The following is a 17,420-nucleotide window of genomic DNA, read 5'->3' on the forward strand; positions in this document are numbered from 1 at the left end:
GTTGCATAACCTTGGGCACATTACTGGTGTCTCTAAGCCTTGTTTACTTCCGGGTGGATAATGAACTCTACCTCTTTAAGTTTTTAGTGACTAAATTAGATAATGTCTGTAAAGTGCTGTTTTATTCCAATTAAAGCCCCATTACTAGTTCCAAAGGTTGAGCTAAGAATGAGTTCTTTTCCTCTAACCTAATGAGCTCTAACACAGAATTATCGGGTGGGAGTCAAGCTTGCTTTCATCTCCTCCCACCTCAGAACTCACTGGAGAGGAAGGACACTACTCCAGGGCAGGGTGTGGGCTTTGGCTCTTTGGGACTGCAGATGGGTCGGTCCGTGCCAATGGGGGAGGGCTGGGCCCTGTGTAGTAGGTACAAAGGCCCTGAAAACCTAAGGAGGGATAGCGAACACAACAGCCTGAGGACAAGTTTGGTGACACAAGCTGCAGAGAATTCCTTCTTCTGTGGAGATAAGATAACTAGGGGTAGGCATGGCTCTTACTTAACCCTTTGCACTCGCTTGCTTTTTTCTCGATTCCTTTGTTCTAATGCTAACCGTGTCGAGTCACACTCGACATCCGAGTGCAAAAGGCTGGAGAACAAGTACTGTGTGTGTGTGCACAAGGGACCCACCATTCCTCTCAAATCTCCTCAAATTAGTCACTGTCCTGTGACTCAGAAATAGCCTTTGTACCTAAATTACACGACTACACTAAGTTACATCATCATATTTTTAACCTACGACCTACAGGCTTCATAAATATAGGAGATTGTCTGGGGACCAAAGAGAAAAACTCATACTAATCAGCCTCTGTTAGGGCCCCAGGCCTTTCACAGGACATATTCTTCTCCCAAGATCACAGTGAATAAAAGTGTTTAACATTAACCATGGGACATATAGTATGTGCTCAGAAAATGATAGTAGTTATTTTATTATGATGATGATTTTTATATTATAACTAGAGGCCCGGTGCACGAATTCATGCATGTGGGGTCCAGTGGGCCTGACCGGATGGGGGCCCATTGAGCCCGGCCAGCCGGGGGGAGGGGCTGTGGGCGGTTGGCCAGCCAGCCCCACCCCCAATCAGGGTGTTGGGGGGTGCCAGTTGGGGCCTGGATCAGGCTGGTTGGCTGCCGCAGTGCAGTGCAGTGCGCGTCATAGCCAGCAGTCATTCCAGTTGTTCTGGTCGTGCCGCTGTTCCGGTTGCTGGGCTTTTATGTATATAGATGATCACTAATATTTCATGTTACCTGTCAAAATTACCATTTTTGGTTAATGCAGGTAATTTCAAGCTACATAAGTCTTTGTTTAAAAAGTACATATTTATTTACATTACATATACTTGGTTTAAGAAATGAAATAGGGATCAACCCTTTTTCTCTCAATTGGCTATTTAAGTTTCCCAACATGGTTTGTTGAATAATCACTCTTTTCCCATTGATTTGAAATGTTTCCTTTATCATATTTTAATTATCAGTATATGTGGGTTGACTTGTGGACTCTTATTTCATTGATCTGTGCCAGTACCAAATATGGTTAATATCTATAATTTGGTAACACTTCAATATGTTAAAAGGGCTAATTCTTCTTCTTTATTCTTTTTTTAAACATTTTTCCTGAGACATTTTTCAATATTAATTTTTCCAAGTCGACTTTTCTTTCATCTTGTTAAATAACATTGGCTTTGTTGTTCACCGTTCTAACATGGTTTCCAACAACACCTGAAGGCAGGAGGCGTGTACTCTGTTTGGGTGACGTCGGGTCATTCCAGGGCACTCCATTTACCTTTCTCTCCTCTCTCTGAGACCTCCTCATTCACTGTTTCATTCCATAGATTATTTTGAACTCCTATTAGGTGCAAAGCTTTGTTCTTGGTGCTCTGAGGACAGTAACAGCCGAGAAGACATGATCTCCCCCTGACATGAAGCAGACGCCTCGCTCTGGCGTCCATGATCTCGGCAGCCGTCTCTGGGGAAGCATTTCTGCTCCTGATGACACACCTGGATGCCTTGAGCTGTCGACATGCATTCCCTCAATGAGAGACTTGGAATAGTAATTATTTCCGTAGGTAGTTTTCATTAACCAACCAGTTTCCGAGGCTACAGAAATGACAGGAGAGGTTCAAGTCCTTTCCTTACTTCCTTCTTCTCTTCTAAACCAGCCCATGTTATTCCTCCCTTTATATGCCAGAAAGGACAGAAGGGAAAGTCTTTTTTTTTTTTTAAGACACAAGTGATTGCCTGAAGCTACTTTTAGGAGAAACACATCTACTATTACCATATCTCTACTATGACCCTCAAGAAAAAAATATTTTGGAGACTTTGGAGAGATTGAAAATATTGAACTTCCCATGGGTACAAAAACAAATGAAAGAAGAGGTTTTTGTTTTATCACATACTAGAAGCCCGGTGCACGAAATTCGTGCACGGCGGGGGGTTGTCCCTCAGCCCAGCCTGTACCCTCTCCAATCTGGGATTCTTGGAGGGATGTCCGACTGCCCGTTTAGGCCCGATCCCACCGGGATCGGGCCTAAACGGGCAGTCGGACATCCCTCTCACAATCCAGGACTGCTGGCTCCCAACTGCTTGCCTGCCTGCCTTCCTGATTGCCCCTAACCGCTTCTGCCTGCCAGCCTGATCACCCCCTAACCACTCCGCTGCCAGCCTGGTTGATGCTTAACTGCTCCCCTGCCAGCCTGTTTGCCCCCAACTTCCCTCCTCTGCCAGCCTGGTCACCCCTAACTGACCTCTCCTGCAGGGTTGATCACCTCCAACTGCCCTCCCTTGCAAGCCTGGTGCCTCTCAACTGCCCTCCCTTGCAGGCCGGGTGCCTCCCAACTTCCCTCTCCTGCTGGCCATCTTGTAGTGGCCATCTTGTGTCCACATGGGGGCAGGATCTTTGACCACATGGGGGCAGCTATATTGTGTGTTGCAGTGATGATCAATCTGTATATTACTCTTTTATTAGATAGGATAGAGGCCTGGTGCACGGGTGGGGGCCAGCTGGTTTGCCCTGAAGGGTGTCACAGATAAGGGTGGGGGTTCCCTTGGGATGTGGGGCGGCCTGAGCGAGGGGCCTGTGGTGGTTTGCAGGCCGGCCACGCCCGCTGGCAACCCAAGGGGAGGCCCTGGTATCTGGAATTTATTTTCCTTCTACAATTGAAACTTTGTAGCCTGGGGCGGCAGCCATTTCTGGGGCGGCAGCCATTTCTGTGGCAGTTAATTCACCTTCTACAATTGAAACTTTGTAGCCTTAAGCGGGTGAGCCCGGCCAGGATGTGCGGAAAGCTTTGCTTCCCCTGTTGCCGCCGGCAACCCTGGCCTGATCTCTCAAGCTCCATTCTGCCGCCATTTGTTTGAATTTGTTTACCTTCTATAATTGAAACTTTGTAGCTTGAGTGGAGGCTTAGGCCTGCAACGGCTATGGAAAGCTTGGCTTACTCTGTTACCTGGGAAACCTTGCTCTCTGTGGCTGTAGCCATCTTGGATTGGGGTTAATTTGCATACTCGCCCTGATTGGCTGGTGGGCGTGGCTTGGCTGGTGGGCATGGCTTATGTAGCGGAGTGATGGTTAATTTTCATATTACCATTTTATTAGAGAGGATGCAGATGAGGAGCCAGTAAAGAAGTTGTTAGAAAGCAGATATTATCCAGTTGGTTCTGGGAAGTGTGAAATCAAAGCTGCCCAACCCAAAGAAGTATATAGGCAGCAACAGCAACAACAAAAGGGAGGAAGAGGTGCTGCAGCTGGTGGAAAGGTGGTACTAGGGGTCGAGGCCGAGGTCAGGGCCAAACTGAAACCAAGGATTGAATAACTATTATGATCAAGGTTATGGAAATTACAATAGTGCCTATGGTGGTGATCAAAACTATAGTGGCTATGGCGGCTCTGATTATACTGGGTATAACTATGGGACTATGGATATGGACAGGGATATGCAGACTACAGTGGCCAGCAGAGCACTTACGGCAAGGCATCTCGAGGGGGAGGCAATCACCAAAACAATTAGCCACATTAAAGGAGGACACGGAGAAAACAGGAGGAGATTGCTAAAGTAACCCATCTGCAGGGCAACAGTGAAGATTCATTGGTCTGCTGTTGCTCTACGATCATTATTTTGTAAAAGACATTCTAGTGGACAAGACACAACTGTGTCCAACTGTATATAGCCGCCAATTAGTTTCTTTGTTTTTACTCTGTCTTTTGCTGATTCAGTGTGGATTTGTGTTGATACAAATTTTATTTGTGTGATTTCATGTTAAACCTCAAATAAATTATTCCTTATGTGATTGTAAAAAAGAAAGAAAGAAAATAGACCACAGTGTAAAGGTAATGTTTTGTGGGCTGCTTGGTAAACCCCTCGGTGGGAATGTGAGAAGACAGCACTTCTCAGTCAGTTCCTTTATTCGAGGGTCATAGAAGTCCACATTTACACGAAACTGTTAGGTGCTTCCTCTTTAAGCGGCTCTGCATCTCCCAACAGCACATTCAAGATTTCCTGAGCAAATACTGTCATTTCCTTTTTAAAATACATATATATGTGTGTGTGTGTGTGTGTGTGTATATATATATATATATATATATATATATATATATATATTTTAAATTGATTTCAGAGAGGAAGGGAGAGGGAGAGATAAAAACATCAATCATGAGAATCATTTATTGGCTGCCTCCTGCACGCCTCCCACTGGGATTGAGACCACAACTTGGGCATGTGCCCTGGCTGGGAATCGAACCGTGACCTCCTGGCTCATAGGTCAAAGCTCAACCACTGAGCCACACAGGCTGAGCCTGCCATTTCCTTTTTAACATCTCTGCTGAAACTAGAATTAGTGCAGCTTGAGCTGCTGCCCTTGAATGAAGGCCTTGTGCTGTGGCTCATGCTTACAGGTGCCAACCAGGTGTAGCCACCCAGGCACTTACCTGTGTCACATGGATTGGTCCGAAGCTCTCATTAAGCTTTCACCAGGCAGTGCTGGTTCCCGGGGTGGCTGCTCCGCATCCCGTGATATGATTCTATGCCTGTACATAGGAAAGCTTGACTGCTCGAGGCCAGCAGGTGGTCACTCACTGTTCCTTTCCAGTAGGAGAGGGAGCTCCATGATCTCACCACTCGACCATCAGGATAAAGTTCTTACTGATGCCAAGATGCTGTTTCCCTTCAGTCTCATGGAAGGGTTTTGATTTATTGCTAATTGTGTTCATTGATGTAGCACCTCTAACGTACTTATCCAATATTAGTAGTTTTTGCCAGACAGCATCTCTGTAAAGTAATCTTTGTCTTTTGTTCATTCCCAGTGTATTAGGTTGAACCATATGAAATTGCAATTCTTAGAGTAACCCGATACAGGATCTGCTTCCTCTTACCACTCTCACCACTGATTTAATTTGCAAATCTGCCCTTAACCTCCATTTCAACCTCTTTTTCTCAAGTGCCTAAATGGCCATGGCTGACACAAATTTCCCTTCCATCTCCATCGGGGCCTTTTTGTCACCTCATTTCTCTCTCTCTCTCTCTCTCTCTCTCTCTCTCTCTCTCTCTCTCTCTCTTTCTCTCTCTCTGTGTTAAAAGTATAGATGGTGTACAATGTATATTAGTTATGTTAGTTTCAGGTATACAGTATAGTGATTTGACATTTTATGCCTTATAATGGTGATCACCCCACTAATCCTAGCAATCATCTGTCACCATGCAAATGTCACCTCCCTCTTTATACAGTGAGGTCAATTGAAATTATTCTGCTCTTAAGGTATCTCCATCAATGAGTTTCCTTTAAAGACCCATTCATGGAGATACAGCTGGAAAGAAATAGTATCTGAAATCGGGCAGTTATAGCAATTGCCAAACTAGTCAACATAACAAGGAGGGTAAGGTTGGCTAAGTTTCTCAATGAATATTACTTCATTTTAAATAAATCATATAAAACAGTTCTAATAGAACCCATTAATTTGGATTCCACTAATGAGATAATTCAGACAAAGCCTGTACTGTTTTAAGCTCTATTTTTCTATATAATTACTAGAGGCCTAGTGCACAGATCCATGCACCAGTGGGATCCCTCCGCATGGCCTGTGCCCTCTTGCAATCCGGGACCCCTCAGGGGATGTTGGACTGCTGGTTTCAGCCCGATCCCCACAGGCCAGGCCAAGAGACTCCCCAGTGCACGAATCCGTGCACCGGGCCTCTAGTATGCATATAAGATCTTTGGTTAATCCCTTCCCACCCTCCCCCCTTCCCCCTGAGATTCATCAGCCTGTTCCAAGTTTCCATGCCTGTGTGTTGAGCGTCTGCCCCCCTGGTGATCAGTGTGCATCATAGCTACCAGTTGAACAGTCAAATGGTCGCTTAGGCTTTTATATATATACTAGTAGCCCCTTGCAGGAAGATTCCTGCAATAGGGCTTCCTGCTGTGCTCTCCCCCGCCCCGCCTGCTTTCCTCCCTTCTCCCCACCCCGCCTGCTTGCTTCTCCACAGCTTCACTCCCTTCTGCAGTGCTTGGCTTCTTCCTACACTGTCTTGATACGCAAATTAACAGCCATCTTGGTTGGGTTAATTTGCGTACTCACCCTGATTGGCTGGTGGGCGTGGCTTAGGCGTAGCGAAGGTGCGGTCAATTTGCATATTACTCTTTTATTAGGTAGGATAGATAATTTAATTATGGAAAAAAATCTGTATGTAAGCAGTATAAACACAATTGGAGGAGTTATCACTTAAGAGAAAAAGAAAACTCTCAAGGGTACCTTAGAATCTCTGACCACTAACTAAAAGGCTGAGTAAAATCCTATCATTGAAGCAAAAGCTCAAAGAAATCCGCAAACCAAAACCTTGATAACCTGGAGATGTTGTGTGGATGTCTTTTCGAAAGCATGTCTTTTGTCTTTTGAAAAGCAGTCTGCAAGTCACTTTCCATGTTCTCAGATCACCAGTTCTTTACCTAAATCCATCATTCCAAATTAGTGAAATGTTGATGTATGAGCAATGTTAACAAAATATTGCAAGATGTCATTTTGGTTTACTAAAGGCAACTAAACTGTTTGACATTTTAATGTAAGTTTTTGCTTCAGATTTTGTAGAGGAAATTTTTTTTAAAAAGAATCTACCTATATTCCTGCCCCCTGCATAATGCCCTATGAGAGTGGCATGCAGGGACGCTCCTCCTGTCTGAGCCTCAGGTGCCTCATCTGTAAAATGGGGCTAATTGTGACCTACCTCATAGGGTTGATGTGATAGTTAGTGATTTGCATAAAGCAGGAGATGAGTAAGCACTCAGACTCTACCCTTCCCTTTCTGAACTTTCTGGAACATACGCCTTTGCTGCCCTTGACTAGTTGTTGTAGCTTAAGAACAAAACTTAGTTCAGTGGTGACTGAAGCCAAACTTTAGGTCTTCTGTCCAGTAAAAGTGGGCTGCGGAGCTTGCCTTATTCTTTCAGCCAACATTTTTGAAAACCTCCTATTTATAAGAAACAGTACAAAATAGCTTAGAGCAAAGTCCAAATAGTCATCTTTTAGGCATAATTTCAAAAGTTCTTTGTCTGCCTAAGTGCTGGAATGTACATATCACCCAGGACTTTGAATTAAGGCATTGAAAAACCACAATTTTATATATATTGAATATTACTTTTATATATATTGAATACATATATATATGGTTAGGATTGCTAACATCACACCCAGTAAGCATAACCTGTTTCTTTCTTTTTATGTTCACTAGGATACATTAGTTTATGGCTTTAAAAATTATATATAATATATATGTTACATACAATTATATTTATGAAGAGACTTTCAGCAATTGTTTCCATTTTCCTTTTCCAGATTTAGTTGGTTCATTGGAGACTCCAAGATGTGACCTGCTATGGAGTCTGCTTAGTAACTTTTGAGGGACTGGCCTCTGCCGTGTCCTTTGCTCATTGGGGTAACAGCCTGGGAGTGGCTCACTCAATAAGTTAGATAGATCACCCTTTGCCCTTTTTTTATGACATGGAATTCTGAAAAACGAAAAGCTGTTAAGGCTGCATTTTCCAGCTTTGGCCAGGGCTAGCAACCTTTGCATCTTAGTTCCGTCCTCTTAGCATCTAACATTATTTTCTTCTTGCGATTTCCCCGTCCCTGATCATACATGGTTAACCAGAGCTCTGTCTGGGCAGTCCCCCTGCAGCCCTCAGTCCACGAAGCCTGCTGCCCCCTTCCCTCCCTGGCTCCTTCCTCTCGTCCGGCCCCACAGGCTCCCCTGGCCTCTCTTGGCTCTCTGGTTCCTCGCTCTGCGCCTTTGTAACCACCTCGGGCCTTTTCTTTTCCTCTTCCTTCCTTTCTCCTGGGATAGCTCTATAGCTCTTGGACCCGGTTGAAACAACACAAAATAAAAATAAATGGAAACAAGAAACCAATTCCGTGCCGAGCCAGCAGAACATGTCCACGGGCCAGAGCTGAGCTTCGGTGTTGCCCTCTGCTTTCCCTAGGACTTTGAGAGGCAGCAGCAACGATTTCCATGTGGGCTAATTGTGATCCACCCTAAACCCACCCTAAACCCCAGAGGAAACGCTGCGATAACCCTGTGGCTGTGAACATGGCTCTCACAGCCCTCGGTTTTCCCCTCCGCCAGTATTCTTAGAAACAGGGAAGTGAACAGAAGCGTCTGCTTTTACATAGTTGGCAGTGGTGGAGCTTATTAAGTAATTTTGAAATTCTTACCATTTTGTTCACATTTCAAAATAAAGTTCATTTGCAGGAGTCCTTGAGTCACTTTCTGGGTGCTCAGAGAGATTGAATGCCAGGGTTTGAAATGTCGTTAAGGTAGTTTCAGGAAATGAGCCATCTCCTCGAGTCAGCAGCGGGTTGTGTATGTTAGCTGTTTGACTCACTGCAGCAGAGGGCAGCCTGCTTTCCTGTGAACTGGAGTCAGTTACCTTCCCCAGCACCTGTTTTCAAACAAGGCAAGTGCCTCCTTCCTGGCTGCCTGCGTCCTAATCACTTTATGGCCCAGACATCTTCCCACAGCCCCCGGTCTCCTGCACACATCACACTTCAGCAAAGCATCACCTGGGACTAACTCAAAACTGTTTTCATATATATTTCAGAAGCATTGTGTCCTTTCTCGCTGGCTCTGGATTTTATGCAAGTATAACTGAATTTGGACAAAAGGTGTTCTGAGAGAACTCTGTTTTAAAAGATTCAGGGTAGCGCGTTTGAAAGCAATGAGCGCATCTGTAAAACAGTCACCTTGTACTTATTCATTTTGTGGGTCCAGACTTTCCCCCGGTAGATTGGCACAGAAGGATCTGGCCAAATGATAGATCCTCCCTTCCCCCAACTGGTGGGCGGAGTATGACGTAACCTGCACCTGCGGCCTGGACATACCTGAGTACCTAACCAGGCACCTTATATGGACTATACATTGAACCACCAATCAGAGTACCTGAGTGACTAACTATGTACCTGATGTGGACCACACATTAAGCCACCAATCGGCGTGTGCCGAGTACACTAAGCCCCCATTCCTTCCCATTCCTCCCCTCAAAAGGCGTGTTCACCTCTGCACGGGTTGCTGCTCTCCCCTTGCGAGACAGCCCGGCAGGTCCTTCTCCTCTAATAAAGCCTGTCGTCCTGGTTTTTATCACTAACAAATGCATTTTCTCTGCGAAGGGCACTTTCCAAAGTGCTACACGAAGTGCCTGGATTTAGACACATTGCGGTTATTAAACAAATAGTGTGTCATATTAGTGCACACAATAGGTACACAATGTTATGTGTCAATTACACCCCAATAAAGCTGGGGGAGAAACAGTGTTTTCTTTGCAGCAACTATAATAGGAAGAAATGGATACATTTCAAGATGGGCTGTTATGCATACGTATTATAAATGAGTTGAAAAGTGATTAGAATCTGTGAATTCTTTTTTTTTTTTTAATCAATGTAGAAATATCAACACTAAGAAGGGAAGGAGAATGGCTAGTGTGTGCCTACTATGTGCCAGGTCCTGGGGAAAATATTTTAATATCAAATGCAGCTCTGTGTAGGGTTTGAAATGGCTGGCTGTAAGGATTCCATGACATAAGGTGTGCAGAGCATCTAGCGCCACACTGATGTAACAGCAGATTAGTACATATTAGCTGTTTACTTTCTTTTATTCCATTGAACTCTTTGATGTAGTCAGTATCCCCATTGTGCAGATTAGGAAGACTGAGTCTGGAGTGATCTAAGTCACTTGCACCAAATTCTCAACATTAGGTTGCAGAGGCAGAATTTAGAGCCAGGGTTCTGATGGACACTCTGACAAAACCTCCAACCAGGGGTTCTCGTTCTAGGCTGCCGGGATGACCTTTGCTAGGGACTTGTTTTATGGTGGGAAAAACCACCCCAGCTAGAATAACACCCGCTACCGAGAGGCATCGTTTTCTTTACAGGCAGCAAATTCACAAATAACATATAAGCAAACATAAAGAAAAACATTCCAAGGGCCCATCTCAGCCGTCAACCACTCTTAGAGTCTTTTTTCACTTCCAATAGCAGAGTCCTAGCTATACGGATAGGCCTAGGCTTTTCAAGATCTGTGCATGGTTTATGAAACATGCCCAATACATCAGTCCTGCCCATACCTCTGCTGTGTAAATGTCATCGTCTATGCAAATATCAACTTGTAATGCCAGCTTAAGGACGTTGTAAGGATGATATTCCTGTAGCACCCAGAAGGCAAGCTTCCAGGATTTTGGGGCGTGGGGTAGGGTGGGATGGGGGAGTGACTTTTTAACTAGCTGCTAGAGTTTTCATCTCTTCTCATGCTGGGAGCTCCAGGTGATGCCGGCGACCTTAGTCCATGGGCTGCAACCATCGGGCCTGGATGTCAGCGTTGTTCCAATAGCCCTTCTAGATGTGGGCACCAATTAAGGACACCCTTGTTTTCATCTTCAAGGTGCATGGCCTGGTGGCTTAGTGACCAAGTATGGCTGCTGTAGGACAAGGACGGCCGTTTTAATAGTTCACTGGTGAAGTTCAGTGGTGTTGACATTGGAACTGGAAAGTCATTTTACTAATGCAGGATCCCACTTCCCTGTGTTGAAATTCTGGGCGAATCAGTTACCTGCAGCCCAAGCTACACGTAGGATTTAGCTCCTGTAACAGACTGACTCTTTTTCCTTTTAGAGGTGTGTAGAGAAGAGAGGATGGAATTAAACTTCAGTTTCACAAGTGAAAGTGAGCTTAATATAAAGATAGCGGAGAACAAGAAGACCTGGGGCTGATTATCACATCATTTTCATTGCAGTTTACTTCCGAGCACTTAACCTAGTCAAAATATTTTCTTCACAACATCGCTACCTTCGGAATTACTCAGATGCTTAGCTGTATTCTGCCGTCTAAATTTGTATCTGCGAGAAGGCCCAGGGTGTGCGCGTCAAATCCCAGGCAAATGAAAAGAACCCACTTAGGATGCGGTACAGGACGGGACGGTTCAGGAGGCTTCCCGTCACCGCATTTAACCCACTCTGGGTCTTCCTCCCCAGGGTTCCGCGGATTCCTACACGAGCAGGCCCTCGGACTCCGATGTCTCCTTGGAAGAGGACAGGGAAGCGATTCGGCAGGAGAGAGAGCAGCAGGCGGCCATCCAGCTGGAGAGAGCAAAGGTGACTCCTGCCCCTCTTTGGTTCCAAAGCGGAATGTTCATCAGCTGCTCTTCCCCTGCCTCGGATTTCTCTGAAAAGACCCTTTTCTGATCACCCTGATAAGGCACCAGGTTGCAAGGCTTTCTGATCCATTCACCCCTAAGTGAGGTTTCCAAACATTTCCGGGGGGAGCACTTGCCCGAGACACTGACACTTGACCCTTCTGTGTTTGGTTTGGGGGTGACGTTTTTGGTCATCTTCCAGCTTAGCAATCGTAGCCAATACCAAGCTCACCACGCCCAGTGTTGGCAGAGCCTCCTGCGGTTCCAGCCTCACCACCTGTTCCATGGCATTGGCCTTCATTTCAGGACACACTTGCTCTGTGGGTCTCCCTGTTGATCCTCCCTCTTGGTTTCAGTCTCCCACCTCAAGTTCAGCATGAAGTTCAGAACTTTGAACAAGTATCAGCATTGCAGCCAAGACGAGCAATAAAGGCATTGCAAACTAGACCTTCAGATATCCACAAGGAGAGCTCCCCCCCTTCCCCCACCTCCCCCACCCCACCCCAGGAATCTCTGCACCCACAGGAGGCAACAAATTGCACGTTTAAATGTCAGGATGGGAAGAGTCACAGTAAGAGTGTAAAAAGAGCAGAAAGAGGAGAATGGTGCCGGTAAAGAGGCATCCTCCTCTGCCCCCCCACCCGCGACGTCTGTGTCGGTTGGCCGAGGGGCTTTGGGGCAGTGCCTGCTAAGGGACACCCGTGGGACCCTCCCTCAGGCCCTGTCTCCAGCACTGCTCCCCAGCCACCTTCACAGCTCGAATGCCTGCGCCAAGAACAAAGCAGCCGGGGTTGCAGGAGCCCTGTGCTCTCACTGGTGGCTAATTTGTGTTTCAGTTTTCTCTCGGAGTCTGTTCGGTGGCCGTTGGGGTCCCCCAATGTCAGGGCAGCGGCGTTTGCGGAGGCTGGGGGTTTGTGTAGCCTCTGCCAGGCGGCACCAGCCCAAGGGCACTTGGTCCAAAGGAGTTTCGGAAGCAGCCCTTGGTAGCTGGGGAGAAGGCGATGAGTGAGCGCTTTGCCTTCCTGTCCACGCCCGTGGGCCTTTCTCTTCCCTGGCCGGATAAGGTATTCTATTGAGTGGGATCCCACAGGTTTTCAGATCTGAGCTGCTCACTCGCCCCCCCCCCTCCCCCCGCCCCACAACCTTTTTATTTAAGACCCAGCACCCGTTTCCAGTATCCAAAGGGCAGGGGTGTATGACTGGGGGACAAAGCAGACAGCCCCTCCCACTTCCATTTCTTTTTGTAGTTAGGGGCACATTGTTTGTCTGGGATGTTGGGAAGTACCAGTGCAGGGGAGGGTGGGCGGGCTGGTAGGACTGAGGCAGTGGCACTGAATCACCAGTGTCCAGTGCCACGTCTGCAGGTGTCTCCGTGCTGCCTGACCGTGTGAAACCCAGTGGAGAGCCCCCTTAGCAGAGTGATTTCCCCTCCTGCCTGGTCTTATCAGTTGTCTTGTTATAATACTACGTTTCAATGTGAAAATTCCTCCTCTGTCTTCCTCCTTCCATCCTCTCTCCGTGGCGCCGGGCCCAGTCCAAGCCTGTAGCCTTTGCTGTGAAGACGAACGTGAGCTACTGCGGCGCCCTGGACGAGGATGTGCCTGTCCCGAGCACGGCCATCTCCTTCGATGCCAAGGACTTCTTACACATTAAAGAGGTAAACGGAGGGCACTCTGCGTCCCCTAACCTGCCACGAGGCCAAAGCCTGAGCTTTGGCTCACAGTCATCACGGGGCGGATTTCGGACAGACCTGGGGTCCTCTGGTCACCTTTTAGTCACCGTGCATGACCACAGAGCCGTAGATTCGGATCCGACTGAGGGAGACATGAGTTCGGCTGGCAGGGCGCCTACCTCGAGGGACCATTTACACGGGATGTTGTCAGTATAACATCTGGGCTATAATAACCCCGAGGCCCTGGACCTTGGAATCAACACTAATGAGTGTAATCATTAAAGTGTTAAAGCTAAGACGGGGGCAGAGGTCTTTGGGAAACAGACAGCTTAAGGGATTGAGCAGTACAAGGAGGGCTTGAAGCCTCTCAACTCGAAAGGTCAACTAGCGACACCCCAAACTTTTATTTACTCAACCTGGCCACATTGAAATCCTGCTTCACGTCAGACATGGTACTGGGCATTGGGGGGATCAGAGATGGAGGCTCCCATTCCCCGCTGCCAGGGAGCTCTGAGCTGGTGGAAGAGACTGACAAGTACAATGTTTTCACACGGGGTGACAAGTCTGATTGCAGCACAATTGAATGGGTGTGGTGGGAACCCAGATAAAGAGCTGGTTGGGGGGGACCACCACGCTGGGGAGTAGAAGGATCGGGGGCCAGAAGGCTCTACAGAAGTGGTGAAGCCTGAGGGAGCCAGGCTGGGGTGGGGGTGTATCCGGTGGAAGGGACAGCCAGGAGCAATACAGATGGCTGGAGGGCAGTAAGCAGGGAGTGGTACTGGGGGCGGGCCAGGGCAGAGAGGCAGGAGCCCGATTGTTGTTTTTTTAAAAAAAGGGCCATGTAGGCCATGGCAAGAAGCCTGGATTTTATCACCAGGCAGTGGGCTGGAGAGGAATTTTAAAGAAAGGCCGGATGTGAGCAGCCTGTGTCTTAACTAACTTAGATGGACGAGAGGGTATTGGAGAGGAGGGGGAGACCCCGTGGGGCCGGACAGCGGCTGTGGCGGAGAGGATGGAGAGAGGCAGCAGCGTGGAGAGAGAGTGAAGGGGCGAGTAGACAGGATTGGGAGGTTTCCCAGGGACAGGGAATATTGGGGAAGGTGATATAAAAGAGAAATGAAGGGTGGAGGCTAGTTTTTCCAGCTTACCTGAAAAAGCAAGCGTCAGCTATCAAAATAAGGAAGGCAGAGAGGGGAGAAGACTTGTTATGGGAGTGGACGTGGTTAGAAATTTGCTTTTAGATACACTAGGTCAGGGGTGCTGTGAAATTCCCATGAAGATACTCAGTAAACCTTTATCCATATAATCGGGTGCCAGAAAAGTGGAATTGCAACTTTCTCTTCCTAAATACCAGCAGTTGGAAAGGAGACCGGGCTCCAGTCAGGAGAAGATAAAGAGCTGAGGCATTGTTTTTAAATTTAGCTTTGCTTTTTCTTTTTTTGTTTTTAAGATGGGAAAGATTTAAGCATATTTTCCATGCCGAGATGTTGAACCCAGTGAAATATATTGGAAGGAAAAGGCATAGCTGAAGGAGGGAGGGGCTGGAGTCGAGGGGAGAAGACAGCACCTGGAAAATGGGCACAAGAATTAGGCTGAGTCAGGAGGGAAGCCTTGCCTTCCTTCTCTGTTCTGCACAGAATTTTCCGATGGGGTCGGGGGCCTACTTGATAGTCTCCATTGGCTCCACTAGAGGAAGCATTGGGAATTAGACCTTAGAAAAAAGGAGAGCATAGAGGTGGGGCGATAGATGAGACTGAGAATGGAGGAGCCTGAAGAATGTGATCACCATAAACATGTCACTTAATGTCACTGAGATGCTTGCATGGTGAATATATAACCATTTTGAAAATCATTGTCTTTGAAACTGCCTTCTACCATGGCATTAGTGACAGCAGGACGTATATACATAGTTTAAACATTTTTACTATTTAATACTAAGTGGGTCAAACATCTGGATATCTACAGATGTCTCGCTATCCTTGCATTATACCCATGTGACCTACATTTGTATAGTCACTCATTTGAGATATAAGTAGTTCTATAGTATATGCCAGGCCCTGCAGATATCCAACAGCTATAAATGAAGTAGATCCTTTTCTCATAGACTTAAATTCGACTGAGGACACAGATAATGAACATATCAATAATTCCACATTGTGAATGCTTTGGGGGGGGGAAATGAACCAAATGCTGAAATTTTTTAACTATAAGGATGAGGGGGTTATATACTTCCAAATATAGGGGTGATTGGAGAAAGCCTTTGTGAGAAGGTGACCTTTAAACAGAGACCTGAAGGATGAGGAGAAGCCAGCCTTAGAGCAAGGGGGAACCTTCTAGGAAAAGGAACCTGCATGTGCAAAGGACCTGGGGTAGGAACATAGCCTGGCACAGTCAGTTCACTGGGAGAAAGTCAGAGGGCTGGAATGCAGCGAGCCAGGGGGCCTAGTTGCAGGAGACAGCGTTGTAAAAGTCAAGTAGGGTGATGGTGAGACTTCAGGTTTTATTCTGAATGTAATGAGAAGTGAGATGAATTTATTTTTTTAAAGGTTCTCTGATTGTGGTAGAGACAATGGATGGGAGTGGGATAAGTATGGAATCAGGCAGACCACGAGCATCATTCTAGGTGCGAGACCATGGGATCGAGCCAGCATGGTGACAGTGAGATAGAGAGAAGTAGACAGATTTGAGATATATTATAGCAATTCAGTGAGGAGCACAGGTGGTGGACTCAGAGTAGGAACTGACATTGAGCAACTGGGATGGATATTATTTGGGTGGGGAGGGGATAGATGGGGAGAGCGGTTGGGGAGTGGACACTTCAAAGAAGATATCAAGTAGGAAGTTAGCTATAAGAATCTGGAGCTCAGAGGAAAGGGTCGGGCCAAAGATAATAAATTTGGATCGTTTGTTTATGCGTGGCATTTAAAGCTGTGACAATGAAGGCAGTCACTTCCTAAAACAAAGAGCAGAGGGAGGAGAGAAGGTAGCTCTGCATCAAACCCAAAGGAGTCCCATCCTGCAGAGATGGCGAACATGACAAGATTCAACAAATTAGGAAACTGAAAAGGAGAAGTCTGAGAGAGAGGAGGAAAACCAGGACAGAGCAATATGTGAACATCAAGAGGGGAGTGTGTCCTCAAGGAGGAAGCAGTCAGCTGTGGCAAATGTGAAATGTCACCCAAGGTGAGGAGGGAGGAATGGACATTGGATTGGCAGCGTGGTGCTCAGCGGCATGGAAGTCATTGGGACCATTGTCTGGAATTGAAGAGATGAAAGCCAAATGAAATGGGATGAGGAGAGAAGGGGAGTATATTTAGCAAGTGTAGACAATGCTTTCAAGGAAGTTGACACTGACCGGCACTAGACTGGGAAGAGTATGAATTCAAAAGCAGTTTTCTTTCAAGACAGGAGCTATTGGAACATCTGTACATGCTGACATTAACAGAGAGAGAGAGAGAGAGAGGGAAGATGAGGAGGAGGAGGAGGAGGAGGAGGAGGAGGAGGAGGAGGAGGAGGAGGAGGAGGAGGAGGAGGAGGAGGAGGAGGAAGAAGAAGAAGAAATAAGGAGGGGAGGGAAGGGGAGGGGAGGAGAGGGAGTGGAGAGAGGAGAGGAGAGGAAAGGAGGAGAGGCAAAGGAGAAAAGTTTTTGAGTAGGCAAGAAGGGTGGGGTCCAGAGCCCAAGTGCAGGGATAGACCTTTGACAGGAAGGGGAACACTTCTTCACTGAACGTGCAGGAAAAAGATGAGTGCAGGCAAAGACTGCCTTGGTAATGGGAGGCGGATGAAGCATCAGCTTGATGGAGTGTGCTTTCTTGATGGTCGACATTTGCCTGGAAGACAAAGGCCCCTGACCTGAAACATGTGCCCTGGTATATGAATGGTTAAGTCGATTTAATTTCACCATTGCCATCAAAAATGGCCAACCATGTTCATTAGTTGCTAACACTCTTCGTTTCCAAGGGAAAGCGGAGCTTTCAAAGGCAAGAGTTCTCACCTATTCCATCCTCACGCACACTCACGCACACCAACATGCCCACCTTGCTGTATTTTATTGCTTTCCCCCAACCCGTCAATATTCCCAATTTGT

General features: G+C 46.7%; 1 protein-coding gene and 1 pseudogene across 2 annotated transcripts in view; both read left to right on the top strand.

Annotated features, from left to right (window-relative positions):
• The window catches only part of LOC307106511 (heterogeneous nuclear ribonucleoprotein D-like), a 40,651-nt pseudogene extending 36,646 nt beyond the window's left edge, over positions 1 to 4,005 (top strand). The window contains exons 4-5 of the transcript in view: positions 2,298 to 2,404; positions 3,605 to 4,005. The product of the transcript in view is annotated as a heterogeneous nuclear ribonucleoprotein D-like (transcript). The remainder of the gene's footprint in view (positions 1 to 2,297; positions 2,405 to 3,604) is intronic.
• CACNB4 (calcium voltage-gated channel auxiliary subunit beta 4) overlaps positions 1 to 17,420 on the top strand; it is a 229,245-nt gene that overhangs the window by 165,292 nt on the left and 46,533 nt on the right. Inside the window, exons 3-4 of the mRNA XM_079783058.1 lie at positions 11,501 to 11,620; positions 13,196 to 13,318. Of these exons, the coding sequence (XP_079639184.1) occupies positions 11,501 to 11,620; positions 13,196 to 13,318 (243 nt within the window). The remainder of the gene's footprint in view (positions 1 to 11,500; positions 11,621 to 13,195; positions 13,319 to 17,420) is intronic.

This window comes from Cnephaeus nilssonii, assembly GCF_951640355.1.
Source record: "Cnephaeus nilssonii genome assembly, chromosome: 10".
Taxonomy (NCBI): domain Eukaryota; kingdom Metazoa; phylum Chordata; class Mammalia; order Chiroptera; family Vespertilionidae; genus Cnephaeus; species Cnephaeus nilssonii.